Genomic DNA, 16595 nt, shown 5'->3' on the forward strand with positions numbered 1-16595 from the left:
CGTGACCTGAGGTGGGTGGAATCACAGACCCCTGTTGGAATCCCGCCCGCTCTCAAAGGAAGCCTGGACGAGCCTAGAGCGTCTCAGAAATCCGGTTCATTTTGAAATTAACCACAGAATTTGTCAGTTACCTAAAGATGCTCTGGGTATGCAGGCACTGTGTCCTAGCAGTTGTGTTGTATCCATAAGTACACTTAAGAGACGGTGTCAGGATGGGCTTCCGCTTTAAGAAGTCAAGCAGATTGAACCAACAGTTTCCCTCCTCTCCCGTTATGTTGCTCTTTGGGGGTTTAGGTGGCCGTTGAGGAAGCTTGTCCGAACGGTGAGGGTCACTGGTTAATGCGTCCTGTTTCCGCCCACAGGCAGCTTCTTCTTTTGGAAGTGTCTGCACGGAGAGAGCTCCACGGAGGACATGTGCCGCACGCTGGAGTCGGCGGGACTCAGCCCGCAGCTGCTGCTGGTGAGCTTCCTTGTTGCTGACGCTGTTCTCTCTTGCTCACTCATCGGAACTGTCCATCTTTTTTTCCCTTTTTTTTTTAAAGCAGCGGTGGCCAACCAGTGGTCCGTGAGGTCTGAAAGGTTGGCAACCGCTGGTCTAAAGCGTATCATAGAACATACATGAGATCCTTCTAAAAATGGTCAAAAAAATTTATAAGCCCCTATATAGTTAGTTAATAGTATTTTCTTTTTGTCATTCCCTGTAGATTATAACAGCATAGTCCATGATTACCCTAAAAGAAATGTATCATGTGCCATGTATGCATGCATTCTCAGTGGACCACGACCATCAGTAGCAATGTTCCTATCGGAAAGAACTTCCTCCCAGCAATGCAGGGTGATCAGGCATTCCCTAGCAGAGTCTGTGTTAGACCTTGGTCTCTGTGCTGGAGGAAATGTAGACAGAAGATTCATCCCGTGGGTAAAGCACAGCACTGACGTCTGCCCGTTCTAAAAAGGGCAAGGAAGTAACCCCACCGTCACAGGCTGTTCTCTTACCACCCACATGCACACGGATGCATGCCCTCGCTCACAGTTCACAGCTGCGAATGGGAAGGGAGGGGGAACTTCTCTAAAAAAAACAAACACAAAAAACAGAGCCCAAGAATCAAAGTAAGAAATTGAATGTACAATAAGATTGGCTTTAAAAAGAACCCTGCTTGGTCACTGTGGTCACGTCCAGCAGGGGACATGGCAGCCGACCTGGCCCTTGCTCAGCCCTCTGGCCGAGGGAACCTACGTGCAGGTCTGTGTGCCACGCGGTGAGCGTGCGTCCTGCTCGCGTCTGGCTCGTTCCCAGAGCAGCCACTGCCAGTGCCCGTGCCCAGGCAGAGCAGAGGAGATGCCACAGCCTACCTCTTACGTGTGTGATGTAGCCATGGCTTTGTTACACGTCGTAAGGTGCTGAGGAAACTTAACTCTTATGTGTATGAGAGGCTACGGTACAGTTGGGGTTTTGTTACACATCATTTTGCTTAAAGTTGCAGACCCTGGTAATGACATTAACTGAGGACTTAGTGTGACAGAGGCTCCAGCTGGAAGGCAGCGCCTAGACCAGGGAAGAGGTGGGGAGGAGGGATGTAGATCTCCACAGAGGACTAGGGATCCCTTAGGCAGACGGCACCTCATTCTGTCCTTGTCACATGATGTCCCAGCCCCCACTCACTTCCCAGAAACACTGAATCCCGTGTACAAGTGCGAGAGTTGAAGTGAAATGTTGTCTAGACTGAAGAGGATCTACATCTCTTTCAGTCTCTGCTCCTGAGCGTGTGGCTTTCTAAGGAGAAGGACATCCTGGAGAGGCCGCAGTCTGTCCGCTGTCTGCACACGACACTGTCCCTCCTGAGCCGGATGAAAGGTAAAGTGCTGGGGCCTGGACTGCGTGTCCGCGGCCTCCGCTCTCGGAAGCCTGTTTAGTGCTTGAAGTGCTAGAGAAGCCGCAGGGGAGATCGTGTCTCCTGACAGGAGACGGCAGCTGCAAAGTCTTTCTCCCCAGAGCCTCGTATGCAGAGAACGCTCCTCATGCATTGCGAGGACGTGGCTTTATGAAAGTCGCATCTTGTGCTGTCACCAAAAAGAATGTAATCTGCACAGTGCGTTTGCTTAACTCGGAGGTAAACCTAATGGTCTCTGGTGGAGGTTATTACTTTCCTTACTTTTGTTCTGCTGAGAACAATAACCTATTACATTAAACATTCGATGCTCGATTTCAGCAATGACTAACTATTCCAAGCAGGGATTTAAAGTTGGTCCAGAAGCAAGGTGACCAACACAGCAAGAGTAACTGGAATAGACGTGTTCTGACTCAGCTAGACTTAGACCAGCTTTCCAGTTCATTCAGAAATAGGCAGGTTCGTCCCTGGGAGTTTAGTTCTAACCATGTTTAATCTGGAAGACGGCCCAGAACTGGGAACTAAGCTTCCTTTCTGACGTTGGCTGCAGTGGCCCTCGACGACACGTGGGACTCCCAGTCGGTGTCCCCGTGGTGGCAGCAGATGCGCACGGCCTGCATTCAGTCTGAGAACAACGGGGCTGCCCTGCTCTCCGCGCACGTGGGGCACTCGGTGGCCGCGCAGATTTCGGACAGCGCGACCGAGAAGAAGGTAAGTGGCAGGGCGCAGCGTCTGTCCGTGCCCGTCCCACCTGCGGAGGCACCGCACGTCCTCGTGTTGTGCAGCATCGGGGACCTGAGCTGTGTGTCCCATTCTTACTTGTCTTTCTTAGGGTCAGGAGGGGGTCAGGGGTGCTCCCCTAGTCTGTTTATTCAGACGACACCCACATGTGAGCATAGCACGCGTGGCCCAAGGCGGCAAGTGCTGAACTTGCTGTGGCTCTGCCAGTGGCTGGTGATCGGTGGCCAGACCCTTAAAGATGAGTTCTGTGGCCTCAGTTTCCCATGTGAGAGAGGCCAGGGTTGGACCACATGGTTCCGCGGTTTGTTCCAGCTCCTGGAATTCGACCTCCCTTGTTGTGAGCACAGGGTGTGTGAGGCACGCAGCACCCAATGACTCAGAAGTTCCCTGCTGACCCTTTCCTGGGTGGTTTCTCCTCACCTCTTCGAGACGCTTTAAAAAAACAGGGGGAGCCCTAGCCGGCTTGGCTCAGTGGATAGAGCGTCAGCCTGTGGACCGATGGGTCCCGGGTTCGATTCCGGCCAAGGGCACATGCCTGGGTTCCGGGCTCGATCCCCAGTAGGGGGTGTGCAGGAGGCAGCCAATCAATGATTCTCTCTCATCATTGATGTTTCTATCTCTCTCTCCTTCTCCCTTCCTCTCTGAAATCAATAAAGAAATATATTTTTTAAAAAAACGGGGAGTAGGGGAGCTGGGGAGGGAGGGCTAACATCTCATAGCTTGTGGTAGCTCAGATTGTTTTCTGGCGGGAAGCCACATTAACCTGGATGAGACCCTTAACTAGGTCTGCAGAGAATCACTTACATCCTCGGTCTCAGTAGTTCGTAGTGTCAGTTAATATTAGCATCTTGAGAGGTTTGCAATAATGAGGGAGAAGTTGGAGACACGTTTTCTGGGTTGGTGAGTGCATTCTGGAGAGAGGTCAGTGTCCTGGTACTGATAGGAGGGCCGGGCCCTTCTCCAGTGCTGCCCTGACAGCCCGAGGGAGGGGGCGCCGGCAGGTCTCTGTAAATGTCCACACTCCATCCCCCTCGCCCCGAGTCTCCTGCCCACTCCTGACCCTCACGTTTCATCCAGCTGAGTGATTACATCTGTGCGATGTACCCGGGCTGTCCATCAGCCCGCAGGTTCAGAGCTCATTCAAGTTCGTGGTGCCCTAGCTGGTTTGGCTCTGTGGATAGAGCGTTGGACTGCGGACTGGAAGGTCCCAGGTTCGATTCTGATGAAGGGCACATGCTCGGATTGCAGGCTTGATCCCCAGTAGGGGGCATGCAGGAGGCAGCCAATCAATGATACTCTCTCATCATTGACGTTTCTATCTCTCCCTCTTCCTTCCTCTCTGAAATCAATAAAAATGTATTTTAAAAAAAAAAAGTTCATGGTGATGCTGAATCCCCACCAGGTCGTCACCAGGCATTGTCTGTCAGTTTTCCCAAACAGTTGTGGGTGCGGACGCGGAGGCCCTCACGGACTCCTGGGAGGCCCTGTCTCTGGACACCGAGTACTGGAAGCTGCTGCTGAAACAGCTGCAGGACTGCCTCATCCTGCAGACCCTGCTGCACAGCAGAGCGGACACGCGCCCCGCCAGGGCGCCCTCGCTGCCGGCCGAGCCGCTCCCCCGGCTCTCCGTCAGGAAGCTCCTGGAAGGAGGGAGAGGTAACGGAGTCTCTGGGAGCATGTGTGTCTGCAGCTCTGTTGTGGTGGTGTGAGCGTCTGTTATGGAAATGACTGAAAGAATAAGGAAAGAGCAGTACGCTCAGATTTTAAAATGGGTAAATAGCCCACCACACACTTCTTCTCAGAGTCTGATCCTGTCAATTCCCTGCTCAGGGACCCCCACCCCACCCCTTGCAAAATAAGCAGCTGTTCTCAACGAATGGTTGGGGGCCTCCAGCGTCCCCCCTTTTCTAACTCCGTGCCTGGTGCATCCCTTCCTTCCCTGAGCAGTTCACCCAGCACGGCAGAGCCCAGTGGGCGGGAGGCAGAGCTCATCGGAGAGGAGACTCCAGACCGAGCCAGACGGGAGAGAGATTTGCAAAGTGTAGCGCCCCTCCTCCCTGGACATCCTGTTGGGCTTTGGGAATTACAGTTATTTTCATAAAATATTAACCTGCAGTGGGTTTATTTTTTCATTTTAAAATGAATTATAACATTTTTTAATATAATTTCTGCATTTTAATTTCTAATGCCATATTATTGAGGCATACAAGCCATAAGCTAAAGTCTTTGGGGCTGCCCATATGGTTAAGCGTTTAGGGACTAAGACTGAGACTAAGAAGTTCAGAAGCTGCCGGACAAAGTGAACTTGGCAGCTGGCTCTCCAGCACGGCCGACTGAATCCAGCCCCTTCCTACTTCCTGCTGGTCGCTAGGTTTCAGCGCCAGTGAAGCCCGGGGGTCCCCATCTCTGAGCCTGCGCTCTTCCCTCTCCCCGCCTCCCCCTTTCTCATTCTTCTTCTCCTGGACCCTGAGCGCTACATCTTAGCTCAAGTGCCACCTCCTCCCAGAAGCCTCTCATGAGACCAGAACTGCAACTTTTCTCTTCTTGCTAATTTCCACTGAACCGTGTGCGTCTTTTCCGACACATGGGTTCCTGCCTCCTGGAGTTGGTCTCGGGCTTCTATCTCAGGACCATAAGCATTTACATCTTGAATGACCTTGTTCGTCCCCTTTTCTTCCCAGCAGCTCCGTCAGGCTTGTGATGCTGGGATGACTATTTCTGAGTTTATAAATACGCATGTATTTATAGGTTTTTATTTAGATAACCCGTTTTCTCATTCCTTATAAGACTTGTGAAGTTTTTAATTATAAATTCACAGCACCCCACGCTGCCACCCGGGGCAAGTGTGGGAACACCATTTTAATATTCACCGAAGCAGTATCACCAGGGCCTTGATTCTGGAAGGAAAATTTGCAAGTGATTGGGAAGCCAAACATACGAAATTACATCGCCCAGCACACTGCTCTCCCATTCCCCTGATAATTGTGATTTTACTGTGAGGTATTCTTTTTGTGGAAAGGTGTACATTTGAATCAAAATAGGAAAGACTGAGAGAAGACATTTCAGTAAATTACAGAAGATGTGTAATATGTTTTGGGTAATAAACAGGACTCTTCATAGTGAATGTTTTTCAGTTTGCATTTATAAGTTTTTGGACTAAATTGATTGCAACAAGGCATATAGCATGTTGTTGATTAACTGTAGCTGAATTTTGCCCCTAAATTTTCCATATAGGCAAGTTAGTTGACTCTTAAAAGTAATATATTGCCCTAAGAAGCCTAGACCAGTATCGTGCTAATCCGTGTTTTTACTTACATTTAAATGAAAGTGTTTTTCAAACATGTGTTCATCCCTTCGTCTCCGTCTGGTAAAGTATATTTTGAATTTGTGAATGTAGAAGGTATGCAGTATCCAGGCGTGTATGCATATTCACTTGTATTTGTTTAATATTTTAGATGAGTCTAAAAGTGCCCTTAGATAGCCAATGCCCGCTACCCTCACAGGTGGGGTGGTAGGTAGTAACTGCTGTGACTCCCCTGGGGTTGGGTCACTTTCCGGCTGAAAACTGAACGTTGACACTTAGACTCGTGGTTGGAAATGCAGGCCCAGCCGACGGCTCCTCCCACAGACGCTATGCTGTAACTTTCCATCTTCTTGTCTCCAAACGGCAGGTGGCATCGCAGACAGTGTGGCCAAGTGGGTATTTAAACAGGACTTGAGCCCCGAACTATTAAAACTGGCTAACGAAGAAAGAGATGCAGAAAACCCAGACGAACCCAAGGAAGGTATCAGCCGAGGTTCATCTGAGGTGTCAGAGGTGGACGTGGACTTGGGAGCCATACCAGGTAACACACAATGCGGGGAGATGGGCGCCCGGAGGAGGCCCGCCCGTGTCCGTGGAGGCGGCAGTCACATCCCCTGCCTCTGCCTTGCAGACCTGCTGCGTGCGGCCCGTGAGCAGTTCCCGTGCAGCCTGGAGCTGGACGTGCTGCACGCACACTGCTGCTGGGAGTACGTGGTGCAGTGGAACAAGGACCCGGAGGTGAGACGCCGCCCCTCTCCGGGGGTCGTCTTTCTGCGCTCACCCTGTGCACACTCAGCTGTTTAATTACGTAACTTACAGGGACACGGGATTTTCCCCTCGGATGTCTCAGTCCTGGGAGCTGGGCATTGTCCTCACGCTCACAGGAAACCATGGCGTGTAGGCATTGCTGTTATCCTCGAGCTAGAGCTTGGTCCAGAGAAGCTGCGTTCCTTGCTAAGCGCACGCTGCTGAGTCGGGATTTAGCCTCGGGTCCTCTGATCTAAAACCAGTGTGATTTGCCTATTCCCTGTTAGATGTGAAAAGTAAATATGTGTATGTGTGTGTGTGTGTATTTTTTAATATTTTTATTGATTTCAGAGAGGAAGGGAGAGGGAGAAAGAGAGAGAGAAACATCAATGATGAGAGAGGATTGTTGATCAGCTGCCTCCTGCACACCCCTTACTGAGGATCAAGCCCGCAACCTGGGCATGTGCCCTGACTGGGAATCGAACCACTGACCTCCTGGTTTGTGGGTCCAGGCTCAACCACTGAGCCACACCAGCCGGGAAATAAGTATATTTGTTATTTCCTTTTGAATTCCTGCATGAGATGGCACCTACCTAACTGAAAATTCTTCATACTGTGGTCACCGTGATAAAAGTGAGTCAGGAGCCTGATGCCTGCCCAGGGCCGACTGTGCAGAGGCGTCTGCATCCCCTCATCCCGTCTCCGTCGGCCTCAGCAGGAGAGGCAGGACGGCCTCATTGTGCACAGGGCAACTCGAGGCCAAGCCGGCCTTGGGGCCTCAGCTCTGCGGGCATCATTCGGCCACTCTTGGCGACCACCTCTCTCCGGGCGTTCACTCCAAAGTGTGGGGAGAAGGGCCCACGCCTGGAGGCACTGCCTCTCTCAGCCCATTTCTCCTCGCTCCGCCTTTTTTAATGACGGTGCCAATCCTTCAGGACTGATGCCGGGATAGATAAGATGTAAAGACGTGGTGTTCAGCCCCCTTTCAGGCACAGTCATTCACCAGGCCTCCCTCGTCAGTGCCCTGCTGCCTTCTCCCTCTCCCCCCAGAACTCTTTCCTTTACTGTCCTCATGTCGGGTTGCACTTCTGAGTGAAAATCTCCCTGATGAACGAAATCACGCTAATAAAGTAATGTTGATATTCTTCCTCCCTCAAAAAGAGTCTCTAATATGTAATCACTCACATATTCAAGGAAGACCTTTAAAATGTAAGTGCTTTCCACAAAGGCGTGGTCTGATTCGTTACACTTTGACCAGGAAGAGATCAGGGACAGGGGACCTTCCCATGCCCTCCAGTCACCCTCTCAGTCTGAATGGTAATCGCATGTCGGCTCGCTACAGAAGTGGGTCCTTTTCCCACGTGGAAAAAGAATGCTAGGGCAAAATGGGCATCGTAATTGCCAAAATCTGAATCAGTTCCAGGTGCCCGGCTTATAAACCACAGGCAGGCAGAGCTGAGTTCAAGGCCCTCCCATCCACCCCTCCTCCCCACCCCCCACCACCACCACTAGTTAACAGCTTTGGGAATGTTTCTGAAGCCTTTCTCTGTAAAGCAAATGAGGGTCTAGCAGCAGCTGCCTCGGGGTCTTAGCGGTTTATAGAGAAGATGCTGGCACGGTGCCTGACATTTTGACTGGTGTTATCCTGGTCCATTAGAGCTGCTACATCTGAAATAAGTGGCCGCTTTCCTTATTTGCTTGGGTTTTTCCTGTTCAAGATTTATCTCCCTGCCCCATGCAACCCCATCCCAGGTCCATTTCGCACCCACAGCTTTGTTAGGCTCGGAACACTTGAAATTACCAAGGTGATGTGTTTGTTTAATCTTTGAACAGGCCACAAAATTATTCAGCAAACATCTGGAGATTTCTGGGGAACATTTCACAAACTGTATTTGAGTTTTAAACTACCTTGATTAGAAAGAGTGGACTTTCAAGCATCCCCTCTACTGTTTCCTGTTTCCCTTCGCTGTGTTCTGTTTTCTCCTTGGCATTGATCTCTCACATCCTGTGTAGTTTATTTGCATGTTTTATCTGGCCCCCTCACTATCACTAGAGTGTCACCTCAGCGAGGACAAGGATTGGGGTCTGTTTTGTTCACTACAGTGGTCCTGGTGCCTCACACAACCTGGTGCATAGTAGTTGCTCAACAAATATTTGTTGAATAATGAATGAATGATACTGTAAAGCAGGAAATCTACTGTTTTCATATCTGTGTGGAATGCAAGTATTTCTTGGAGAATGCTGCTATGATGTACAGATCACAGTAAATCTTGAACCCAGATGTCAGCATCTATGACCTGGGGGTGTCTAGGAATCAATCATTATATAGGTGATGTGGACTTAAGAGAGCATGACATTATCTCAGGAAAAATTACTTCTTACCTAATACTTCCATGTTGTTACTGCTGCATTCTTATGTAGCTTATGGAGAAGCTTATGTGAGAAGTTTCCATTTGTATTTGAAACACTTATTAAATGATATTCTTTTTGCTCTTTTTTTCTCCCTTCATGTAAGGAAGCACGTTTTTTTGTGAGGTCAATAGAACACTTGAAGCACATCCTTAACGCACATGTTCAGAACGGTGAGTAAACAGGCGTAAAAACGTCACTGATTCAAGGACAAGAATCTTTACACTCACATCCTATTATGTTTCTATTTGGTGGTCTTACCACCTAAACCCGTGGTCGGCAAACTGCGGCTCGTGAGCCACATGCGGCTCTTTGGCTCCTTGAGTGTGGCTCTTCCTAAGCCTTAGGAGTACCCTAATTAAGTTAATAACAATGTACCTACCTATATAGTTTAAGTTTAAAAAATTTGGTTCTCAAAAGAAATTTCAATCATTGTACTGTTGATATTTGGCTCTGTTGACTAATGAGTTTGCCGACCACTGACCTAAACATTAGTGTGTATTGTTTTATACAAAATACTGGCTTTCTTAACTGCTTAGAGAAAAACTGTCCAGAAAAGGGAGGGGCTGGCAGCTGTAGAGAAATTGTAACAGGTTGCTGGTTCCACTTAGGTGAGTTCCCAGAAGAGCTGAGGAGCTGAGCCTTGGGCTCGTGGGTCACCTAGGTTTCGAGACGAGGTTGGGGTGGTAGGAGGAGGTATCACTGTCGGTCCATGTGGTCAGTTCTAGAGAAGCTGCTGCTTTCTCCTCCGGGACCACCTCCCTGTCGGAGGCATGAAGTCAAACAGCAGAAATTCCACAAGGCCTCATGTGACATGAGGAGAGCTTGAAAAATTAGCTCATTACTCACCGTTTGAGATCATACCTTCTTCCAGGAAAAGAAAATAAGATTTAAAGTGACTCCTCAGGGAATATGGTCCCCAGAGTCGTGTGTCCTCCCTGATAAAACTGTTACTGCTGACGTCAGGCAGTGTTTCTTCAGGTTAGGGATCAGCACCCCGTGTGCACCGAGGCTCCTGGTTTCCTCACAGCCTGGGCAGGGCCTCGCTGCTCCACGCAGGAGCGGCTGTGTGGGTATAACTGCACGTGACGTCATGCTACGCTGACAGTTTCTGACAACTGTTTCAGAAATTTTAATTTAAACGCCATAGTTTATTAAATATGCAAGCATAAAGCCTGGGTGTGCTTTTTAATTATATTTTCTGTATTGTGGTTCTTAATATTTTTTACCTATCACTTTATTTGATGATTACATATGAGAAGAATCAGTTGATGGACATTTGGTTCCAGTGTTTGGCTGTATGAATGAAGCTGTGTTCATTCCTGCAGTGGAATCGCTGGGTCATATGGTAGACACGCCATTACTTAGCTTTAGTTCATAACTGCCCGTTGTCCAAGTGCTTTTACCAATTTAATATCCCACCCGCATACGAGCACTCATTCCAGTTGTCTCCACACCCTTGCCAGCACTTGGTATTGTCATTTTTAAGTTAGCCTTTCTGTTGGTTATGTGATATCGCTGTCCTTTTAGTTCATCTTTCTCTTATAACTAAAGATGTGAGTCTTTTCTTATGGTTATTGGCCATTTGGATATCCTCTTCGGTAGCCCGTTCTGGTTTTTATTAATTTTATACGTATTGCCTGAGGCATAAGAGCTGAAATCTCAGTAAACAGCCCGTGTAGTTGTATAAGGTTCAGGAAGCTGAGTTCGTCCCGTGTGATGGAGAGGAAACCCGAGCCTCCACTCACTGCATTTCTCCGCTTGCTGCAGGCATCGCCCTGATGATGTGGAACACGTTCTTGGTGAAAAGGTTTTCTGCTGCCACCTACTTGCTGGATAAGGTAACCCTAAATTTCACGTCCTGGCTGCTTGTTTATTGGTCCCGAGTGAGTGGATTTTAGAAAGATGATTCCATTGGCCTCGCTAGCCTGTGTTTGATTTTACACCACATTTCACTCCTGCTCGGTGAGACGTGGTCCCACTGCTGGCATCCCATGACTCGAGCAGGAGCCCACGTCCTGGAAAGTCCTCCACGGTGAAGGCTCTGGACCCCGTAGGCCAGGACTGGCGGTCGGACAGGCAGGGACTGGTGCTCTGTTTGAGGTTAAAGCCTGCAGGTGCCTCACTCACTCAGCTTTGGGTGCGGAGAACAGGTATCTTCTTGGAATGGGGTTGATTGTAGTTCTTCGGTTTTCCTGCATAAACCTCACCCATAATGCATTGCCCATGAGTTCTAGGACCTGTTTCTCAAAGGTATGGTGCAGTCTGAGTGCAGAGTCTTTATAGATTTTTATAATTGAGCCCCAATCTTTGTAGCTGCTTCCTGTGTCTATTCCAGTAGACCTAGGCGCCAGTTACTCTCCATAAATCTTTTTAAAGCAGTCAACATAATATTCAGAGGCACAGCTGCCTTGTTTTCGTCATTCACCTTTCATCGGTTGAATTCAGTTACGTAATTGCAGTATGTGCAGCCAGCATTAGATTTGGAGATGAACTTAACGTGCAAGCATGTCCCTGGGCTGGGGGAGGGAAGCTGTCAGCACGAGCAGAGGGGGCCGCCTGTGAGCTTCAGGAAGACTGGTGGTTAGGACTGGAGCTTGATCTGCAGCTGCTGGAGGCCGAGCTGCAGGCTGGTGTGGGTTTGGGATTTTCTAGTGAAATGTGTCGGCCGCTTACCCTCCGGCCTGGCTGTGGGGTGAGGGCTCAGTGAGGGGCAGCTTTTCATTTTTCTCAAAGACACTGGGGCAACTTGAAATCTTGATGTGTTCAGATTTGCGTTTAGGGAAATGATTCTGGCAACAGGGTGAGACATATTGGGGTTGGGTGGGCTGAGCCTGCTTGTTGGAAGGCCATTGCTGTCATCTCAGCAGGAGCTAATGAGGCGGAGTCCTTTGTACTGGAGTCCCGTCTTTCACCATCACTGCCTCCTGTGAGTTGTGCTGTCACATAACGTTACCTGCCACTCACCACCCTGTGCAGTGCAGTGAACAGCAGGCTTATTATTATGTCATGGAAGTCAGCTGGCTCTCCGAGCTAGAAGTGGGGCTTCTGTCTGCTTTAGATTGTCCCTCCTTTCCGACCAGTGAAAGTCGTGCCTTCATCAGCCAGCAGAATTCTTAGCTGCTCCTTGTTTGTAGCATGGAGTTTGGTTCTGAGTTTCAAGGAAACCTGGTTATTTAATTATGCAAAGTAAGAACCAGATTTTTTAGAGTCTTCCTTATTTAGTAGTTCAAAAATCTATATTTTTGAAAAGGATTATTTGTGAGCCCAGAGTGGTATTTTTTTCGTAATGTACTTTTACAAAATTCCACCACACAAGTAATTGCATTGTATTATGGTAGCCACACTTATTTATAGGTGTATCTGTATTTTTAGAATTTGGTTACTTTTTATTTCCCATACCAGAGTGATGCCTGTTTAAGTTACTAAATAAATACAGCATTCCTGTCCTTTGTCTTAGGTTGGAAAGTCACCCAAGGAGAGGCTATCCAAGGAGAGGCTATGCCGGAGGGTAAGTGAAGTTGCTAAGCCCACACTTGAACTAGAACCCCCTAACACAGGGGCGAGCTCTGCCTTTCACCAGCTGATGGCATGTCGGGAGAAAAGGAAATTGGAAGGTGGGACTGTGTGCGGGGAACTGCTCTCAAGCTCTGGCCGGTCCTGATTTGCCTGTGCGGATTCTCAGAGAGCTGGGCCAGCCAGGCTCTCACGAGACGCCTGCAACTTTGCCCTGTGGACGGGAGGGGAACAAGTTGCTGCTGCTGCATGTTTGTTTGTTTTTTTTGGTTTTGTTTTTTTTAAATATATTTTTATTTATTTCAGAGAAGAAGGGAGAGGGAGAGAAACATCAATGATGAGAGAGGATCATTGATTGGCTGCCTCCTGCACACCCCCTACTGGGGATGGAGCCTGTATCTGCAACCCAGGCATATGCCCTTGACCAGAATCAAACCTGGGACCCTTCAGTCTGCAGGCCGATGCTCTAGCCACTGAGCCAAGCCAGCTAGGGCTTGCTGCATATTTTTGCTGTCGTTCAGTGAGAACTTGATCATGGAACATTGAACTTCAAATTGAAGTAGACCCGGGAGTAGCGGTTTGATCTACCTTTATGTAATAAGAACTTGTACAGAGAGAGTTAAATAACACTCCTGCCCACGGGCACTGGCTTTTACTCAAACTTTGAAACATTATTGCACATATAAGAAATACTGGGACAAACTCAGCTATTACAGACCCTCGGTCCCCCAAATCGCCATGGCTGAAGATTCTGGTACGCGCTCGAGCGCCCCTGTGACTGTAGTTCATGTCACACACACATTCTCTCTCTCTGGACATCTTAGGGATGTGAGGGATGTGCTGGTTGCTGGTTTAATAAACAGCGTGTGACTGCAGGCGCCCCTCGGCCAGGCCCTTCAAGGGCGTCAGCAGGAACGATGGTTGCGCACAGCATCGTGGGGTGTTTAGTTCACAGGCTTGAGGGTTCGAGTTTTGTTCAGAGGGTTCTGTTCAGTTCCTAAAAGGCGCTCTGAGCGAGGCCAGGCTGTTTCCTCGGAACTGTCAGGTGGGACCATAACGAAGTGGCTGTCGAATGGCTGTCCCCCGTGACTCTGGGACAGTGAGCGCCAGTGCCCCATCCGTGGTGGCGGATGACACGGTGTCTGAACCGTGCACCCGGGACACCAGCTGCTAAAAAGGAACTGTGGTACCACTTTCTTAAAGCGACTGAAATGTGCTGGTGCCGTCCGTTCAGGGTGGAAAGTCGTGTTGTTTCTCTGAGAGCAACTGGAGCAGCTTTGCTGCGGGAACTAAGTCTGTTCCTTGTTGAAACCAGGACGTGGGGATGAGCGACACGGCGATGACCTCTTTCCTGGGCTCCTGCTTGGATCTCCTGCAGACGTTATTGGAGGTAAAAGGTGTATTTTCGCTCTAAACTGTCTGAGCTGTTAATTAGTTTGAAACTCACTGGACCAACGAAAGCACTACAGAAATACTTTCATTTATTCATTTCAAAGTTTTGACTTAAGCCTAGAAATAGTGCTATTTCTTATTAGAATTGGATTTGGGGGGGTTAAAATTAGAATTTGGGGGTGGGGAGAACTGGAGGTTTGCACTTTGCTCTGGTGGGCTCTTTAAATGAGATATGTGCCAGCTCTGCCCTCACCAGTCCTGACTAGGGGTCTCCATTCTCAAACACGCAGGCGGATGTTGGCAGGGATGAGATGCAGCCGCCGGACCTGGAGACGGAGGACGCGTGGCTCGCGGTCGAAGGGCCCATCTCCATCGTGGAACTGGCCCTGGAGCAGAAGCCCATCCACTACCCGCTGGTGGAGCACCATTCCGTCCTGTGCTCCATCCTGTACGCGGTCATGCGGTTTTCTCTGAGGGCCGTGAAGCCACTGTCGCTTTTCGACAGTAAGGCAAGTACCTCAGGACCAGAGCCGCCTGGGAGCTGGGGTAGCAGGTGTGGGCGGGACCATCACGGTGGGTCCTCTCCTCCCATCACATTCCCGGGGCAGAAGGGGGGACCTGGGACAAGAGCCCGTGGCTTCCGGTTCAGCGGCCACTCTGCTCTCTTACATTTCCTTCCGAGGAACATGAACCCTGGATTCTGCTTTGGCTCTTCAGACACACATCTGCTCTCGAGCAAGGTGTTTTTAAAAGGATTCAGAGTACATACTAAGTATTAGTTATCTATTATTGCATGACAGATTATCCCAGAACCGAGTGGCTGGAGACCAGAGCTGATTACCATTTTTGTGAGCCGAGAATCTGGGTTCTCCTCTCTGGGCGTGTTTTTGGCTCAGAGTCTCTGAGTCTGCAGCAGGCAGGGGGGGGAGGGGGGGTCCAAGCTCACATGTAGGCAGGATTCAGTTCCTCCCACAGGCAGCTCGCTCGCCTCAGAGCAGGCGGCAGAGCACGCAGGGGCAGAAGCACGCAGGCCGAGGCCACAGCCCTTTTGTAACCTAATTTGGAAAGTGACCCGCTGTCATGGCTGCCCAGTTGCTTGCTAGCGGCGAGTCACCAGCCACGAGTAACTGCCAGGAGGAGGGGTCCCTGGGCGCCGCCTACCAGATAAATGTTCTTGTTGGGGGAGGAAAAACATCAACCACAAGATAGTCTTAAATGCTTTTTACCCCATACTCATGTTTTCTTGGTCTCTTCTTTCTCTTTAGGGGAAAAATGCATTTTTCAAAGACCTAACTTCAATTCAGTTACTACCCAGTGGAGAAATGGATCCAAATTTCATTTCTATACGACAACAGGTGAATTAGTTGCTGGGCTTTGTTTTTGTTTCTTGGGGAAAAGGTAGTAAAACAAAAACCCGGCTGGCCTGTGAAGGCTGACGCCTCCGCAGCCTTGTGGAGAGCTCGTTTACCTTTACGTTGTGTCGCTTCTTGACAAGTACACAACTTTCATGGAAAAGCCACTCTCACGGGTATGTCTTACGGAAACATACTAACGGAGGCCACTGTGTCTGTCTCCCTTCAAGTTCTTGCTGAAGGTTGTCAGTGCCGCTGTCCAGGCTCAGCACGCGGGCGCCAGGGAGAAGGAGGGCTCAGACCCAGCCCCAGCCGCTCCTCCTGGACAAGACCTGGTGTGGCCAGTGCTGGCCGTGGACTTGGCCCATCACCTTCAGGTTAACGAAGACGTGGTGAGGAGGCATTACGTGGGGGAGCTCTACAACTACGGAGTGGACCACCTCGGGGAAGAGGTAAGCCCCTCGGGGTGCTCACTGGGCTCAAGTGAGAAAGGGGATGGTTGGAGTCAAGAACCAGTCAAGTCTCCATAAAGCTTTTTGCTTATCCTTCTGTTAGAGCTTCTAGGCACAAAAACAGAACAGAATATGAAAATATTGCCCTAACCGGTTTGGCTCAGTGGATAGAGCATCAGCCTGCGAACTGAAAGGTCCCAGGTTCGATTCTGGTCAAGGGCATGTGCCTTGGTTGCGGGCACATCCCCAGTAGGAGGTGTGCAGGAGGCAGCTGATCGATGTTTCTCTCTCATCGATGTTTCTAACTCTCTATCCCTCTCCCTTCCTCTCTGTAAAAAACCAATAAAATATATTTTTAAAAAAATATTAAAATTCCTGCTGAATGCTGAGCAAAGTCCAGTGTGCAGGCCTGCTCTCTGCACAGGCCTAGCCGTCAGGAAAACAGGCAGAAGCTTGAAAATGACTCACAAGTCGCAGTCGTACCAAATTGGAAAACAGAAATTTGGGTTGTAAATGCCAAGTTTGATTTGGATGCTATGTTGCTTGAACAACATGGGGGTTGAGAAGCTGGCCCCACACGGTTGAAAATCTGTGTCTAACTTCTGACTCCCCAAAACTTAGCTGCCAATAGCCTAGTGTTGACTGGGAGCCTTCCCAACATCAAACAGTTGATGAACACATCCTGTGTGTTGTATGTCTTACATATTAAGCTCTTACATACAGGAAGCCAGAGGAGAGGATGTTATTTCCCATGTTGTTCAAGGGTCAGCTGTACACACGGCCACAGCTCAGA

General features: G+C 49.4%; 1 protein-coding gene across 1 annotated transcript in view; it reads left to right on the forward strand.

Moving 5' to 3' along the window:
• Positions 1–16595, forward strand: part of RAB3GAP2 (RAB3 GTPase activating non-catalytic protein subunit 2) — a 56808-nt gene that overhangs the window by 38872 nt on the left and 1341 nt on the right. Inside the window, exons 21-33 of the mRNA XM_006094305.3 lie at positions 363–460; positions 1750–1855; positions 2440–2600; positions 4058–4286; positions 6302–6475; positions 6566–6672; positions 9197–9263; positions 10861–10931; positions 12551–12601; positions 13922–13996; positions 14289–14507; positions 15264–15353; positions 15581–15802. Of these exons, the coding sequence (XP_006094367.1) occupies positions 363–460; positions 1750–1855; positions 2440–2600; positions 4058–4286; positions 6302–6475; positions 6566–6672; positions 9197–9263; positions 10861–10931; positions 12551–12601; positions 13922–13996; positions 14289–14507; positions 15264–15353; positions 15581–15802 (1670 nt within the window). The remainder of the gene's footprint in view (positions 1–362; positions 461–1749; positions 1856–2439; positions 2601–4057; positions 4287–6301; positions 6476–6565; positions 6673–9196; positions 9264–10860; positions 10932–12550; positions 12602–13921; positions 13997–14288; positions 14508–15263; positions 15354–15580; positions 15803–16595) is intronic.

The sequence above is a fragment of the Myotis lucifugus genome, unplaced genomic scaffold, assembly GCF_000147115.1.
Source record: "Myotis lucifugus unplaced genomic scaffold, Myoluc2.0 scaffold_133, whole genome shotgun sequence".
Classification (NCBI taxonomy): Eukaryota; Metazoa; Chordata; class Mammalia; order Chiroptera; family Vespertilionidae; genus Myotis; species Myotis lucifugus.